The sequence below is a fragment of the Xyrauchen texanus genome, chromosome 8 (assembly GCF_025860055.1).
Source record: "Xyrauchen texanus isolate HMW12.3.18 chromosome 8, RBS_HiC_50CHRs, whole genome shotgun sequence".
NCBI lineage: Eukaryota > Metazoa > Chordata > Actinopteri > Cypriniformes > Catostomidae > Xyrauchen > Xyrauchen texanus.
In genome coordinates this window covers 39,085,496-39,102,110 of record NC_068283.1, presented here as the reverse complement: position 1 = coordinate 39,102,110, position 16,615 = coordinate 39,085,496, and the positions used below count along the sequence as shown (strand labels likewise).

At 43.4% G+C, this 16,615-nt stretch overlaps 1 protein-coding gene across 2 annotated transcripts in view; it reads right to left on the bottom strand.

Moving 5' to 3' along the window:
- Positions 1 to 818: 818 nt before the first annotated feature.
- Positions 819 to 16,615, bottom strand: part of LOC127647294 (TBC1 domain family member 16-like) — a 36,974-nt gene continuing 21,177 nt past the window's right edge. The window contains exons 9-13 of one of the 2 annotated variants that reach the window (XM_052131457.1): positions 16,077 to 16,263; positions 12,625 to 12,804; positions 8,748 to 8,891; positions 3,875 to 4,021; positions 819 to 1,775 (exon numbers count right to left, since the gene is read on the bottom strand). In XM_052131457.1, the coding sequence (XP_051987417.1) occupies positions 1,509 to 1,775; positions 3,875 to 4,021; positions 8,748 to 8,891; positions 12,625 to 12,804; positions 16,077 to 16,263 (925 nt within the window). In that variant the 3' untranslated portion in view covers positions 819 to 1,508. The remainder of the gene's footprint in view (positions 1,776 to 3,874; positions 4,022 to 8,747; positions 8,892 to 12,624; positions 12,805 to 16,076; positions 16,264 to 16,615) is intronic. The other variant, XM_052131458.1, reaches the window with a different exon arrangement.

Here is a 16,615-nt window from a genome sequence, read left to right as displayed (position 1 = left end):
TGAGTCAAATTTCTAAACCTATGTATGGGCAATAGTTATTGTGGAGCTTTTCTTGGCAATAATAATAATAAATACATTTAATACATTTAGGGATGGTTCACCAAAAATGAAAATTCTCTCATTATTCACCCTCATGCCATCCCAAATATGTGACTTTCTTTCTTCTGCTGAACAGAAACAAAGATTTTAAGAGGAATATCTCAGCTCTGTTGGTCCATACAATGCAAGTGACTGGTGACCAGAACTTTGAAGCTTAAAAAGCACATAAAAAGTAGCATAAAGGTAATCCATCGACTCCAGTGGTTTCATCCATGTGTTCAGAAGTGATATGAGAGGTGTGGTTCTTTAGGTCCTTTTTTAACTATTGTCCACGTTCACTGTCACTTCCACATTCTTCTTTTATTTTTGGCAATTGCATTCTTCCTGCATATCGCCACCTACTGGGCAGGGAGAATTTATAGTAAAAAGGATTAAATATTGTTCTGTTTCTCAACCACACCTATCATATCACTTCTGAACACATGGATTAAACCACTGGAGTTGTATGGATTACCTTTATGCTGCCTTTATGTGCTTTTTTTAAGATTCAAAGTTCTGGTCACCATTCACTTGCATTGTATGGACCTACAGAGCTGATATATTCCTCTTAAAATCTTAATTTGTGTTCTGCAGAAGAAAGAAAGTCATATAGATCTGGGATGGCATAGAGGGTGAGTAAATGATGAGAGAATTTTCATTTTTGGCTGAACTGTCACTTTAAGTGAATATGTCAGTAAGGTGGAAATAACATTTTTACCCTTCATAATAAATAGTTTATTGTGAAGTACTAAAGACTCATTCCAGTAAATAAACAGCATTTGTTCAAAATCCACTTTTGGGTTGCATGGGATAGTTCCAAATAGTCCTGTAATTAGACATATAATCCCTTTTTAATTGCACTAATGTGCCAGCTATACTTACAAGAGACCTTACACCGTCCATATAATGAGATTTATTGTGAAGATATGAAAGCATAAATGCCAAAAAAATCTGAAATATATGACATAATAAGTCTGTGATATGATGAACAAATAAATGAATTGCTACATATATTAGCATCCAGCCAAAATGTTTGGCCAGTAATGAACATGAGCAAGATTCATTCGAGTTTAGAGATTGCACAGAATAGAAACAAAAATATCCAGCAATGTGATCAACGTAAACTAAGCTGAAAAACACAAAACTCCTTCGACTGTGGTAACATACCACACAAACGTCAACACATGCAGACAAGTGATAGTTCACCCCAAAACTTTAATCATGCCATCATTTACTCACCCTCATCTATCTAAACAACATGAGGGTAAGTAAATTACAGAATTAAAATGTGTGGGTGTACTATCACTTTAACCCTTAAGAAGAGGCCGTCAGCACTGGTTTCCTGGCAGTGTTTGATACCAGATGTGGATTGCAGCTTCCTAAATCTTTGATGAACAAAATGAAAGTGAAGTTTCGGAGTCCTGTTTGATTCAGGAGTGCTTCCGGAAGGTGAAAATGTCTCGTGTCTTGGAGCCTCTCTTGCCCTCTCTGGGCTGGTGTGGGCTGGGTAAGGGTGGGCTTTCGTGCATGGCGGTGCCTCCATAGGGGCAGCTCTGAGAGTCGGCATGCTCTCCGGAACATTCTACAGCAGGGATGTAGCGACTATCCCACATTCCGGGCCCGCACAGTTTACACAGGTCGTGTAAGCTGCAGGGAATTCTGGGAAGAAGGCGGAACTGATAGAGCAGGCTACGCGCCTAGAATTAGACACAATTGGAGACAAAAGAAGAGAAAGAGATGGATTGTGAATCTATTAGTACTGTAAATAGAATGCATATTTGGTCAAATAAAAAGAATACATAATAAAAGGGTTATTCAGTGTCAACTCAATCAGATGTCCCAGGCTCAAAATGTTCTTTCTAATATTTTTCAATGTGGCTCCATCTGAAAAACGTTACATTTTTACCCATTTCCAATTGGCCGAAAAACCAAAAGTCGGTAGCATGCAGGGCTGGACCGGTAATCGGGCATACCGGGCATTTTCCCGGTGGGCAGACGCACTTTGGGGCCGATCGGGGGCAGACTGGCCATCGGGAGAACCGAGCGAGTTTAACATAAATAAACAGCTCTAAATCAGTGTTGATGCATCACTGAAAATGCCTTTTAAATATCATAACTTAAAATGTAGAGTTAGAATACAGTAACTGCCTTAAAGTTATCTTGTTGAGATAACTCAATTGTACACGTTTTTGTTGGCTGAACTTGTTATAAGTTATTGAACTTAGAAAAACTATTCCGCTGAAATCAAAAATATAATCAAGAGAACTATGCACATCATGCTTGCCCAGCATGCACTGCGGCATCCAAAAATTATGCAAATTGCAATTCTACTGTCTTTTCATGTTATTTACTGTTTGCTGTTTTATTTGTGCTGTTGTTGTGTTTGTTGTCACTTTCAGTTATTTTACCTCTGACAATGGGAGAGTCCTAACTAACTCTATGGGCCACCGCTGGCCAAATTGAGCTGAATTGAGCTGCCCGTATCTCTCTCTCTCTCTGTCGCACTGCCGTCTCCGGTCGCCTTTATCCCTCCCGGGCTTAATCAGCCTAATTAGGGGCCAAATGTGTGGAATCACGAACCCGCCCTCCGCACTGCCACAAGGTGCAATTAGTATCTACCATTATTGGCACCAGGTCGGGGTAAAAATAATATCTATGTAATAACCCACACACACACACACCAAAACTTTGCAATGTGCCGAGTCAAAAAAGAGTTGTATTGTTCTGAGGAAGCTTCGTACGAGTCAAAACGTTAACCACATGCTTTTGTGGCACTTTTCCACTGCACCTTACGGTTCGACTCGTCTCAACTCTACTCACTTTACTTTTCTGAGCTTGCATTTCCACTGTAGTTTAGTGCCACCTCAGCGTGGGCGGGATTATAGGCTGATCGTCATAGTTGCGCCGCCTCTACTGCCGTGACATCATCTTAAACACGACACAAACTGACAACAATAACACGACTGCTAGCTGTTAGCTACTAGCTCATTGTGCTGCATAAAGCAGTTGTTGCATGGTGATTTTACACAAGTGTAACAGTTAAATTGGTCTGGTTGTTTCAGAAGCTTCCAGTAGCTGGTCAACTAAATAAAGTGAAGCTTTACATAACAAGCATAATAAAACGTACCATCCTCCATCGTGGATCAACACCAGTCCAGGGCACTCTCACTCCCATTGCTCACCGTTTAGATAGTGTCCATTTGGTCAAACCACTTCCACTTTTCCTTGATGGTTCTGTAGTCACTTTTAATTTTTGTATTTTGTTTTTACTTTTCCCCACACTGTTGGTAGGTCCGGTGGTAGCCGTGTGCGGAGAGACTATTTCGTTTTGCTCATCGCTAACGTGTGGACCGTCTGGACCTCGTTTATTGAACATGGCGTGGTTTTGCGCACAGCCATTTCTTTTTTCACAATTCGAAAATTCACGTGAACAAATGATACTGTTATCGCTGTTGCTAACTATAAAACTAGCGGGTTGATGTCGCGTTTCGTTAATCCAGTGCAAAAATAATATATGCTGCTATTTGCACTGGGGTGTAAATTATTTAGTGTTAATGGGGAATAATTGCTGCTAATTACATATAATAAGAGTTGCTTTTAAGACAAATTTCTCTATATAAAACACCATGTTCAACAATAATTTGGCACACAAAATAACCTTTGTTTACAGCAGTATGGAGATAAATCGCTTTTGTTTGACAAGACAACAGTGCAGCATGCATAACCATGAAGAGGTCTGTGGGGAGGCAGAGCGCTCACAGTGTGTGTGTGTGTGTGTGTGTGTGTGTGTTCATACCTTCTTCAGCACCAGTTCTCCATTCATGTGCATGGAGAGGTTACTAAAGTGCAGCAGCATTTGATCGGTGGCGAGCTGCTCTTCGGTAACATCATCGCCGTAAAGCACAATAATGGCAACACACAGGAACAGATGGAAGTAGTCAGTCTGCCAAAGAGCATACAGATACATTACAGAGAACCCATACTTGAACAACCAGCACCATACATTAAGCGTTATTTCTGAAAACAACCAATAAAATACCAGGTCGCATAACCTCGACCAATCCCGATGAGGCTAAATGTAAATAGAGCCAATTACGAAGCAGTAAATGTCGACATGCAATTAAGGGGAGCACTTTACTCCTTAAATCACCTCATTATTACCATGCCAATGTATGCATATGGCATTCTGTGAAAGCCTCATAATTAGCATCTCATCTTCATTAGACACTCTGCAGAGATCCATAAAGTGATACTGACACCCATACATTTATCTAATGGGTAGGAATTAGCATGTTTGTCTGTTTTCTCCAACCGTAGTGCATTTAAGGAACACTGAACTGTGCTGTGTACAGCAAGATCATTTACTAATGGTTTCCAAGGTTTCAGTTACAGACAGAAGGAAGCATTGTAAGCAACTGTACAAAGTAACATGATAACAAATGTTGAAGGGATAGTTGACCCAGAAATGTAATTGTGCGATAAAAATCGGACTTGACTTCTAGATATATACATTTATGCACAGAACAGTTCTTCATACCGCTTGAAGTTTTACACATTTTTGAACTTTCACATATTTCTCCTTGAATTTTGCAAGAAATATCATAAAAAAGAAAGAAAGGAGGAAGTCAAAAAGGGGAAATAAACATCTGCAGTTTATGTAGGGACACTTCAGATTTAAACTAAATCCATGAGGGGGAGTTTTCACTTCTTTTCAAGAGAAAACCTCCAATACCGCATAACCACGAGACAGTTCAGACTACATAAAACATCACTTCTTTGTGCGTGTATGATATGAATGATTGTTCATGATCTAATACTTAATAGCAGTTATAGATCTCGATCAATCATTTTATGCTAAAATTTTAGCCCCCAATTCTAATAACCATTAGACATTATGATATTCTCATTACAGTAACATGAGAATCGAATAATCGCACAGTTTTCCGAGATTAATCATGTTTAAATTATGATACATAACAACAAACATGAAAAAAATGATCATAAACATATATACTTTGTCTCAAAGAACTTGCAAGAAATTGGCTAGTCATCATTTATTTTAATTAATCATATACTGTATGTACGTGTAAAACAAAATCGTTTTTAAGGCCCAAGCACTGAAAGTGCGGAGGCCCTGTTGTTCTTCTAAGGATTCTTCTTCTTATTATAATTGGTTCTGCCCTAAAAGTGAATGGGCAGCAAAGACAGTAAGTCCTAGAGTGTAACCCGTACACACACACACACAAGACGAGACAGTCACAATGCAAGTCAAAACTGCTTTATTAGATAAAAAGCAGGCGAAGGTACAGTGGGGAAAATCCAGAGGGAGAATGGTCGAGGAAAGCGTAGGGTCAAGAGCTGGGAAAATCAGGATATTACAAAAGGGCAAATCTACAATAGAGTGGTCAAGGAAAGCAAGGGGTCAAAGCCGGGGTAATCAGAATAAACGCAGTAATCTAACAAGTAGAATAAACAGGGGGAGCTAGGGGAACACTAGTGCTGGCAAAGTGAAGGGGTAACTAAACAATAACCAACCCGAGTGAGACGAAAGGGTTGTGATATATATAGGGGAACAAACGAGCGGTGCAGGTGAAACGAATAACAGGTGATTGGGACGAGTACAGGTGAAACTAATGATCCCGTGATTGGGTGCGAGCATAGAGCCAGAGGGGGGTGTGTGGGAGTGAGCGAGTGAGCTCGATCGAGGGGCGTGAGCGTGTAAGCTCGCGGAGTGAGCGCGTGAGCTCGACGGAGGGAAGCGAGCATGTAAGCTCGTGGAGTGAGCATGGGAGCTCGATGGAGGGAAGCGAGCGTGTAATCTCGCGGAGTGAGTGTGTGAGCTCGAAGGAGGGAAGCAAGCGTGTAAGCTTGTGGAGTGAGTGTGTGAGTTCGAAGGCGGGGAGCGAGCGTGTAAGCTCGCGGAGTGAGTGTGCGTGTGTGCCCGACGAAGCGGGGAGAAGCAGAGGAGCGGGGTACGTGACAGTACTCTCCCCTCTGTAACGGACGGCTCCTGACGGCTGCACTCGGCTGCGAGGAGCGCGACCTCTGGGAAGCGGTGCAGGATGATCGGGATGCTGGCGATTCCAACAAACAAAAACCCCAGAACAGAAACCCCACACAACACAAAAAACAAAAATGAGGGCAGTCCAAGGGGCACAGAGGGCACAAAGGGAAATGAAACAGTCCATGGGGGTCAATGGGCAGTTCAAGGCAAGGTCAGGGGGAACATAGCGGACAGGCGGGTGGTCGGGAGATCTGGGGGGCAGCCATCGGGCAGAGACTGGGTCAGGGGGTCTGGAAGGCGACTGGAGGACAGGGACTGGGTCCGGGGGCCTAGACGGTGACCACCGGACAGGGACGGGACTAGGGGACCTGGGATGAGGCAACAGGGCCGGGACAGGGTCAGGAAGCCACCGGACAGGGTTAGGAGGCCAGGGAAGAGGCCACAGGATAGGGTCAGGAGGCCAGGGAAGAGGCCATAGGATAGGGACAGGGTCAGGAGGCCAGGGAAAAGGCCACAGGGCAGGAAGAGGGTCAGGAGGCCACCGGACAGGGTCAGGAGGCCAGGGAAGAGGCCACAGGACAGGGAGAGGGTCAGGAGGCCTGGGAGGAGCCGTGAAAGGCGGAGCCGTGGAGGACTTGGGAGACGGAGCCGTGAGAGACTCGGCAGGCGGGGCACTGAGAGACTGAGGAGGTGGCGCCATAGGGAGCCCAAGAGACAGGGCAGAGGGATGTGGTGCCGCAGGAGGCTCAAGAGGCGGAGGCCTGGAAGGCTCTGGAGGTGGAGCCGAAGGAGGCTTTAGGGGCGAAGGCCTGGAAGGCTCAGGAGGTGGAGCCAATGACGGTGGCGCCGTGGGAGGCTCTAGCGAGGTAGGCCTGGAAGGCTCTGGAGGGGGAGCCGTAGGAGGCCCGAGAGGTGGAGCCGTAGGAGGCTCTAGTGGCAGAGTCCTGGAAGGCTCGAGAGGCTTGGGGGGCGGAGCCCTGAGAGGCTCGAGAGGAGGAGGAGCCCTGAGAGACTCGAGAGACGAAGCCGTGAGAGGCTTGAGGGGTGGAGCCCTGAGAGGTTCGAGGGGAGGAGGCGCCCTGAAAGACTCGAGAGGGGAAGCCCTGAGAGGCTTGAGAGGGGGAGGAGCCCTGAGAGACTTGAGAGGCAAAGCCGTGAGAGGCTTGAGGGGTGGAGCCATGAAAGACTCGAGGGGTAGAGCTCTGGGAGGCTCGAGAGACTTGAAAGGCAGAACCCTGGGGGGCTTGGGAGGTAGAGCTCTGGGAGGCTCGAGAAACGGAGCCCTAGGAGGCTCGAGAGGAGGAGCCCTGGGAGGCTCAAGAGGAGGAGCCCTGGGAGGCTCAAGAGGAGGAGCCTTGGGAGGCTCGTGAGGCGGAGGCCACGAGGGCTCTGAGGGGCGGAGCAAAACCTGGCAGAGACGTGGAAGACTCTAAGGGCGGAGCAGAACCCAGCAGAGCTGTGGAAGACTCTGAGGGTGGAGCAGAGGTTGGTAGAGCTGTGGAAGACTGTGAGGGAACCTCTGCAGTCTTGAGCACAAGACGAGACTGGGGAGAAGGGGCCCTCTTCCTTCTTTTACGTCTTCGGCCAACCGGGGACGTGGCCATGGGGACGGTCGAGGCTACAGGCGCTGGCTCTGGGGCGGTCGAGGCTACAGGCGCTGGCTCGCTGACCGTGGCAGACATGGGCACTGGCTCGCCGGCCGTGGCGGGCATGGGCGCTGGCTCGTTGGCCGTGGCGGGCATGGGCGCTGGCTCGTTGGCCGTGGTGGGCATGGGCGCTGGCTCTCTGGCCGTGCCAGGCTTCAAGACTGGGGCCGTGACCGGCTTCGGGACTGGGGCCGTGTCAGGCTTCGGGACTGGGGCCGTGTCAGGCTTCGGGACGTGGGCCGTGTCAGGCTTCGGGACTGGGGCCGTGTCAGGCTTCGGGACGTGGGCCGTGTCAGGCTTCGGGACGTGGGCCGTGTCAGGCTTCGGGACGGGGGCCGTGTCAGGCTTTGGGACGGGGGCCGTGACAGGCTTCGGGACGGGGGCCGTGACAGGCTCCAAGACGGGGGCCGTGGTAGGCTTCAAGACGGGGGCCGTGGTAGGCTTCCAGACGGGGGCCGTGGTGGCTTCCAGACGGGGGCCGTGGTAGGCTTCCAGACGGGGGCCGTGGTAGGCTTCGAGACGGGGGCCGTGGTAAGCTTCGAGATGGGGGCCGTGGTAGGGAACGCTGGTTCAGTTTCTGCCTCCCCCACAGTAAACGAGGAACCAGCGTACAGTAGGGCAAGGTCAATAAACTGAGCCAGGTTGAGGGAGCAGCGACCACCAGGCATAACTGATGAGGTTGGCTCATTCAGCCCAAATTGAAAAATGTCTTTCAGAGCCACCTCATCAAAGTTCACCTGGTTAGCCAGGGCACAAAAGTCAACCACGTAAGCCTCCAAGGGTTGACTCCCCTGACGCAAAGCCAAGAGTCGGGCCGCTGGCTCCAAAAAGTTAAGGGCAGGGTTTACCGTTCTATAACCGCTGCCCTGCTTAAACAACCCTTGGCAAGCGTCCGAAGAGCCATCAAACCTCTCAGGGGGTTGAAGGCTTACGGCGCTCGGGGATGGGTTGGGAGCATAAACGGGCTCAGGGACAGACACAGGTAGAACAGGGTGACATAAATCAAAAATCGCACGTACCTGCTGTCCCTGGGCTGTGAGCGCTCGATCATGTCTCCCAACCGTAGGTCCTCCTGCAGAACGTGCCGTGAACATCCACTCTAGTGAGCTGCGAAAATCCACCGGGGAATACAATGTGACTGTCTTCTGTATGGGTTGGTTATTCTGTAACCCGTACACACACACACACAAGACGAGACAGTCACAATGCAAGTCAAAACTGCTTTATTAGATAAAAAGCAGGCGAAGGTACAGTGGGGAAAATCCAGAGGGAGAATGGTCGAGGAAAGCGTAGGGCCAAGAGCCGGGAAAATCAGGATATTACAAAAGGGCAAATCTACAATAGAGTGGTCAAGGAAAGCAAGGGGTCAAAGCCGGGGTAATCAGAATAAACGCAGTAATCTAACAAGTAGAATAAACAGGGGGAGCTAGGGGAACACTAGTGCTGGCAAAGTGAAGGGGTAACTAGACAATAACCAACCCGAGTGAGACGAAAGGGTTGTGATATATATAGGGGAACAAACGAGCGGTGCAGGTGAAACGAATAACAGGTGATTGGGACGAGTACAGGTGAAACTAATGATCCCGTGATTGGGTGTGAGCATAGAGCCAGAGGGGGGTGTGTGGGAGTGAGCGAGTGAGCTCGATCGAGGGGCGTGAGCGTGTAAGCTCGCGGAGTGAGCGCGTGAGCTCGACGGAGGGAAGCGAGCGTGTAAGCTCGCGGAGTGAGCGTGGGAGCTCGATGGAGGGAAGCGAGCGTGTAAGCTCGCGGAGTGAGTGTGTGAGCTCGAAGGAGGGAAGCGAGCGTGTAAGCTCGCAGAGTGAGTGTGTGAGTTCGAAGGCAGGGAGCGAGCGTGTAAGCTCGCGGAGTGAGTGTGCGTGTGTGCCCGACGAAGCGGGGAGAAGCAGAGGAGCGGGGTACGTGACATAGAGACACCAAATTTGACAGGATGGTCCCAAATCCCGGCCGCTACTCAGGCAAATACACACATGCCCATCCGACTCTAGGTGGCGCTATAATAAGCACCTTTATATTTTAGCTCATATCTCCGCAACCTTTTATATCAGCGATTTCATTTCAATCTATAAACATTTCCTGCATTTTGAATTTTTGAAAAACATGCTTTTTGAACTCCTCTTAGGCTGTTTGTCCGATTGGCACAAAAGTTGGTATACATAATCTACAGACCCTCCTGGCAAAAAGCTGTTCAAAGCATTTCGATAAGCCAAATCATCCCGAACAAAACAATTCCAATGATTTAACATGAGTAATTTATCAATATCTACTCAATGCAAACTCCAAACGTAAACAAACTCGGTATACATAGTCAGCATGACATTTTGAAGATGTATGCAAAGTTTCGTACAGTTCTGCCACTAGGGGGCATAGCTACACAGTAGTTTGAATGATAAAGTTCATATTAAATATACATCTTTGGTTTGAGTGCTAACATATTCTTAAAAAATGGATTTGACAAATCAACAAATATGGCTGCCAAATTTCAGCACCTAATAACTCATATTGGTAATGGTCGATGGTTGTTAAACTTACTATACACAAGCAGGGTGTCTACATGAAGTGGTATATAACATTTTGTGACAATCGGCCACACGGTGGCACAATAATTGGCTAATTCACATTTTTTTGTGTCCACAGCATCCACAGGATCTTTTTATAGGATCAACTCACTATATTTGCTTGGCCCCCGACAAGATTGTGGCTATATTTATTATTATTATTATTATTATTATTATTACTACTATTTTCAAGATTTTCTGTACCTTTGGGGTATTTAACATTTTGCACACACATTAGAGTCATCAACCATTAGGGCTGGGCAAAGTTGCAGGGGGGGCTCTGTAGCACCCCCTTCAAAATGGGCACGTAAGAGGGGCTCTGTAACACACATTTTCACCTACAGTAACAATAATCCCAAACAACTTTCATACTCACAGTCATTAGCTCCACCCAACAGGAAGTTGACCATTTTGGATTTTGGAAAAATCGCAGGTTCTGGACTTTTAAATACTGCCAAATTCATGTGACTGGCACCAAATATGTGTAACATCATGCCAAGGCACTGTAGATTTTTTATATTTTGAATGTTGTCACCATGGCGAATCAATACATTTATGGCAAAAAATGGAAAAGTGCCTTATATTTTCTGTTTGCATTGTGTGATTTTGATGAAAATTCAGCGGTATGTTTGGAAATGGGGGCTGATCACATTGATGCGGCCATTATGGGTCACGGTCATTATGCCACCAATGGGCAGCAGGAAGTATGGCACTTTTAACAGACTTTGAAATAGCCTTCTTGTGTTGACATGAATTGCTTCAAAATTCTTTAGAATAATGTGAAGACACTGCTGATATAAATTTGTAAAGGGATATTTGATATCTTAAATACTGTTGCTATGGCAACCCATTAAGCATTATTATTCCGTTCTTCCTATATTTAGGTGTTTTTGAGGTACTTGTCATTTAATTAAATTTTCCACACACATCAGAGTTGTTGGCCATTAGTTCTGGGCAAAAGTTCATGCATGGGCGTGTAGGGGGGGCTCTGTAGCGCCCTCTTTAAAACAGGTGTGTAAGACGGCCTCTGTAGCACCCCCATTTTCACCAGGCGTCACCAAAATTGGTACATATATAGTACTCATCAAGCCGGACAACTTTCATAATAATAGTCAATAGATCCGCCCAACAGGAAGTCGGCCATTAATTTTTTTTAAAATATTGCACTCTCTGAATTTTTAAATACTCCTAGGTCATTCACGAGACTGTCACCACATTTTGACAACATTATGCCAAGAGACTGAAATTGTGAACAGATTTTGATATATCGAATGATGGTGCCATGGCGAGGCATTCAATTAATGGTGAAAAATGGGAAACATGAAGTGTCTCATATCTTCTGTGAGCAATTTGTGATTTTCATCAAAAATGAGAAGTATTTTTAATCTTGGGGGCTAATCACATGGATTTTACCATTTTGGGTCACAGTCATAGCGCCATCACCTGGCAGCAAGAAGTGTGGCTCTTAGAACAGACTTTAAAATAGTCCTCTTATATTTACCCAAATTGCTTCAAAATTGTTTAGCATAATGTCAAATGCCAAATGCATGTCCATCTTGCATTGTTTTCCAAAAGCCACTGGGTGGAAATGGACCAGTTGTGGATGGGCCCGTCATCGCTGCTTGCAGCTATATTTTCTTTTTTCTTTTGTCGGATTGAGTTAATTAGACACATTTTTTACAGGTATTAATCTTTGATTCAAGTATATGTATACATGTCATAAAATCAGCGGACATGTTGCAGTTACAATTTGGGCAAACTCTTCTGCGATGGGAGAAAGGTCCAATATGTTGTTCCTGGCTAATTAAGGTTACTCTTAATTGTATTACAGTAAAAACATGACTGGTAATAAGAATTCCCATTAAAAACAACGGGTATAGTACAAGTAAAACGTCTGGAAATGTTACACTAATATGAATTGGAGAGTAAATGTGCTTCAGTGTCCTGAAAATTACCTTTATGGTCCTAACTGTAGGCTTCATTTTCTTCATGCAAAATATCATTTGACATTTGTTCCGTGTTTAATATGGCCAAGACATTTTCTCGACGGTTTCCTGTGAATCACTCACATAATACACCCTAGCCAATTGTGAAAACAATCTCTGTATGTGAAACATCTTCAATGCTTCTTAACCAATCTCTGATAACACAAAATCCCATGTAGAACCTCTAAATTGAACCTTATATTTCACCAAATTTTCAGCACTTGATTAATAACCCCCATATTAATAAATAATAACCCCCAAATTCTGTCTTACGAAAATAACCCTAACCCCTAACCTAACCCTTTACCCACAACTGCTAACAGTGTGTGTTTTACCTGATAGTGAGCCCAGCAGGCCTCCCACATGCGCAGGGCTTCAGTGTCAGGAAACTCACGTTTGAAACACAGAAGAACCCAGCGGTGGCAGAACAGCAACTGAAGTCCATCCTCACCCAACCGAGTCAGATGCTGGTGGAACCGAGGCAACATCAACCGCAAGAGCTCTCGCAGGTACATCTGAACACGGCATGAAAAACACATATATTGCACTGTAAATATACTCAGCTCAGTAGGCCCTTAAAATTCAAGTGAATTGTGATATGACATTTGAAGCTCCAAAAATCATAGACAGGCAGCATAAACTTCATCCATATGACACCAGCTGTTAAATTAATGGCTTCTAATGCAACACAATTGCTTTTGGTGCGAAAAGAACAATATACAAGAACTTTTTAAACTCTAAATCGTCGCTTCCGGTCAGCAGCAGTATGCGCGTGATTTAATCACGTTGGCACGTGAGACACAGACGGAAGAGCAGCGCTGTTTACAGGTGAGTAGGAGGAACGCTGTACAGAGGCTTCGTTGGTTTTGGTTAAGATCTGTATTTGTATCTGTTTGTTTACTCACAATGATGCATTTGTGTGCTTATCCTGGATGTCTCACCCGAGAAAAGAATGTAAGATTACATCTGTAACATGCCAATGTGAATATGTCACATGAGAGTCTGCGTGAACTTCACCCTCTCATGAAGCTTTTTGGAAATTATGGTTTATAGTTGAACAGTACTTAAATATTGACCTTTTTTGCACTAGAACCGATCGTATCGCTTCAGAAGACATTCATTTAATTGTTGGAGTCGTATGGATGGCGTTTATGTTAACTGTCTGATCTTTTTTGAGCTTCAAAAGTCTGATCACCATCCACTTGTGTTTTAAGGAACTACTGAGCGGAGATATATTTCTATTTTTCTTCAAACGTGTTCTGCAGAAGAAAGTAAGTCATACACACCTGGGATATCATGAGGGTGAGTAAACGGTGAGAGAACTTTCTTTTTTGGGTGGACTATCCCTTTAAGAAACTGCACCCTCCTTTTGTCCTCCGGGTCATTTTTGACCCATATTGAAAACCGTTAAAAAAAAAACGGCACTAAAGACCCCCTTAATGAAAATCTGTTTTATTGTAGTCCCAAAGTGTGTAATGATAACGGAATATATATTGAATATTAATGGAGTAACATAATTTTTAAAGAATTAAAAAAAAAAAAAAACATTTTAAAAACTTTAAATTTCAAACACCTTTGGCATTTTATAATATCTATAATATTTTATAGTTTATATTACAACAATTTCTGATTTATTCTACTTGCATTAAATCAACAGAGAATATTTAGAGTTATAATTTTACTACATGCCTATTTCAGAAATGAATCTATTGCCTTTTCCAGCATCAATATGGGCCCAATTACACATCCACTGTGACGAATCCATCCCTTCCCACTAATGTCAAAAAGTTATTGCAGTGTTACAGGGTTTTAATAATGTGCCGTAATAGTTCATTCTGCCATCTAATGTTTTAGAAATGTAAAATGTAATTTAAAATAGAAGAAAATAACATCCAATAAGTATTTTACCAATGGGGGGCCTTCAGCCCCATTGTACCCTTTCATATAAAACCATGTTAGTAAACTTATTTACAAACATATTACCCTTTCAAACTATAAAAAATACTCTCTCTGTGTGTCTGGACATGCATGTGTGTACAAACTCTGTCTGAGAGGAAAGTGCGCAGTACCCAGTGGAGCAGGTAGGGGAGCTAGAGGACCATATCAGGGCAAAGTTCGAGGAAATATGAAAGACTTTTAGGTCAAATTTGATTCATAGACGTGAAAACCAAAAACATTTTTTAAAAGCTGTATAACATCCAGAAAATCCCAAGGTAACCTTACATATGGGTCAGTTTGACCAAGGAATAATCTGTTTTAAATTTGTATTTCTTTTAAACCATTATATACTATGTGTTTTGATGGTCTTGACAAAGTCACAATGCTTGGTCCCAGCCACAAAAACGATGCAGTTTTTATAATGCATTCTTTACCTGTGCAGGGTCAAAAATGACCGGAAGACACTAGGAGGGTTAAAGGGTGTTCACCGAAGAAGAAGAAGAAGAAAGAAGAAGAAGAAGAAGAAGAAGAAGAAGAAGAAGAAGAAGAAGAAGAAGAAGAAGAAGAAGAAGAAGAAGAAGAAGAAGAAGAAGAAGAAGAAGAAGAAGAAGAAGAAGAAGAAGAAGAAGAAGAAGAAGAAGAAGAAGAAGAAGAAGAAGAAGAAGAAGAAGAAGAAGAAGAAGAAGAAGAAGAAGAAAGAATAATAATAATAAGAAGAAAGTGAAACTGAAGTGGAGATTGACTGGGCAGGGAGGAGAATTTATTGCAAAAAAAAGGGCTTTCTTACCCACACCTATCATATCACTTATGAAGACATGGATTAAAACTACTGGAGTCATATGAATTTCTATTATGTTGAACTAATGTGGATTTTGGAGCTTAAATATTTTGGCACCCATTCACTTGCATTGTATGGACCTACAGAGCTGAGATATTCTTCTAAAAATCTTAATTTGTGTTCTGCAGAAGAAAGAAAGTCTTATACATCTGGGATGGCATGAGGGTGAGTAAATGATGAGAGCATTATATTTTTGGGTGAACTGTCCCTTTAAATAAAAACAGTTATTAAAGGGAGTTGTTGAATTAAAGTATTAAACATGATGTCAGTTTTGTTGTACATCTTGATTTATAGTGGTTTAGTGGCAAGCTCGAGTTTTAATTATAGCATATTACATTTTAATTTTAAGTCTTCTTGAGGACCTTAAGTCTTGGACATTTGTCAATTTGTACACTATTTTTGCTTCCAATTAAAATTTGCAATGAGAAATGCATTTATCACTTTTTTTTACCAACAAACATTACTAAAATTCCACAAATCTGCCAAAGTACACCATTATAATTTGTCTCGACAAAGTTCCACTGGTAAAGAGTTGCACCAGCAGATTGCAAGTTCAATATGCAATAAGCCTTCGATAAACTCCATGAGATAACTTCAATAAGCCATCCAATAAGGCTGCAAGTTGGGCCATTAAGTTCACACTAAGAGCTTAGTAACTACTTAGTAAACTTGTAACTCGGTACCTAATTTGGTAGCACCATCTGTTGTTAATGCAAGGTTTATTTGGTAATTCATAAGCTCTCCATGACGTATGATGACAGACTTTATTGATGATAATTAAACTTTTTTAATTTTTTAGCAAACAGTTGTGGTGAAGGGAGTGAATTTTACTGCTAACTTGTCACAGCTGCCAGGCATCAGCAGGGAAAAAGTCAAAACTGTAAAATGTTGTGGCGTAAAACTATATTTGAGTAGGGGAAGAGAAAAGAAATTTCAGACACACTTAAATTATTGGTTTAATTAATGGTTATAAAGAGAGAAAACATTTTTGAGACAGAAGAGCATCCTCACCAGTTGCTTCTCCATATCCTCATCTCTAGGAGAACTAATGAAGATGGTGTTCTCCATAAGACCCACGAAGCACCAGAAAGTGTCGCTCTCGGCCTGGATCTCCGTCAGTAGAGGAGCTACCAGGTCTGACATGCCCTGACAGTAGCCCATCTCTGGATTAAACACGGCATAGTTCAACAGGATTCGTCTGAGAGGGACGTGGAAAAACGAAACCTCAATAAAAACAGCTTGAAAGTTTAATTGTGCAAGATTAAATAAAACAGGCATTTTGAGAATAACTGGATTGATTAATATTATACTGTATGTTATTCATAGAATGAGGAAGACTTTTTCTTTCATTTATCTTACAGTACAGTGGAAAAAAGGTGGTTGCATGACTTTTGCAATATTGCAAAATGTAAATTGATTTGATAAGTCTTATATTAAAATGTAAGACAATCAATGCATCTCCATAGACTATAAAGTTAAATGTGGGTTATCCTTTTATATATGGTTGTTCTGTTAAGAAAACAGCTTGTACATGTCTGAAACATGTTATA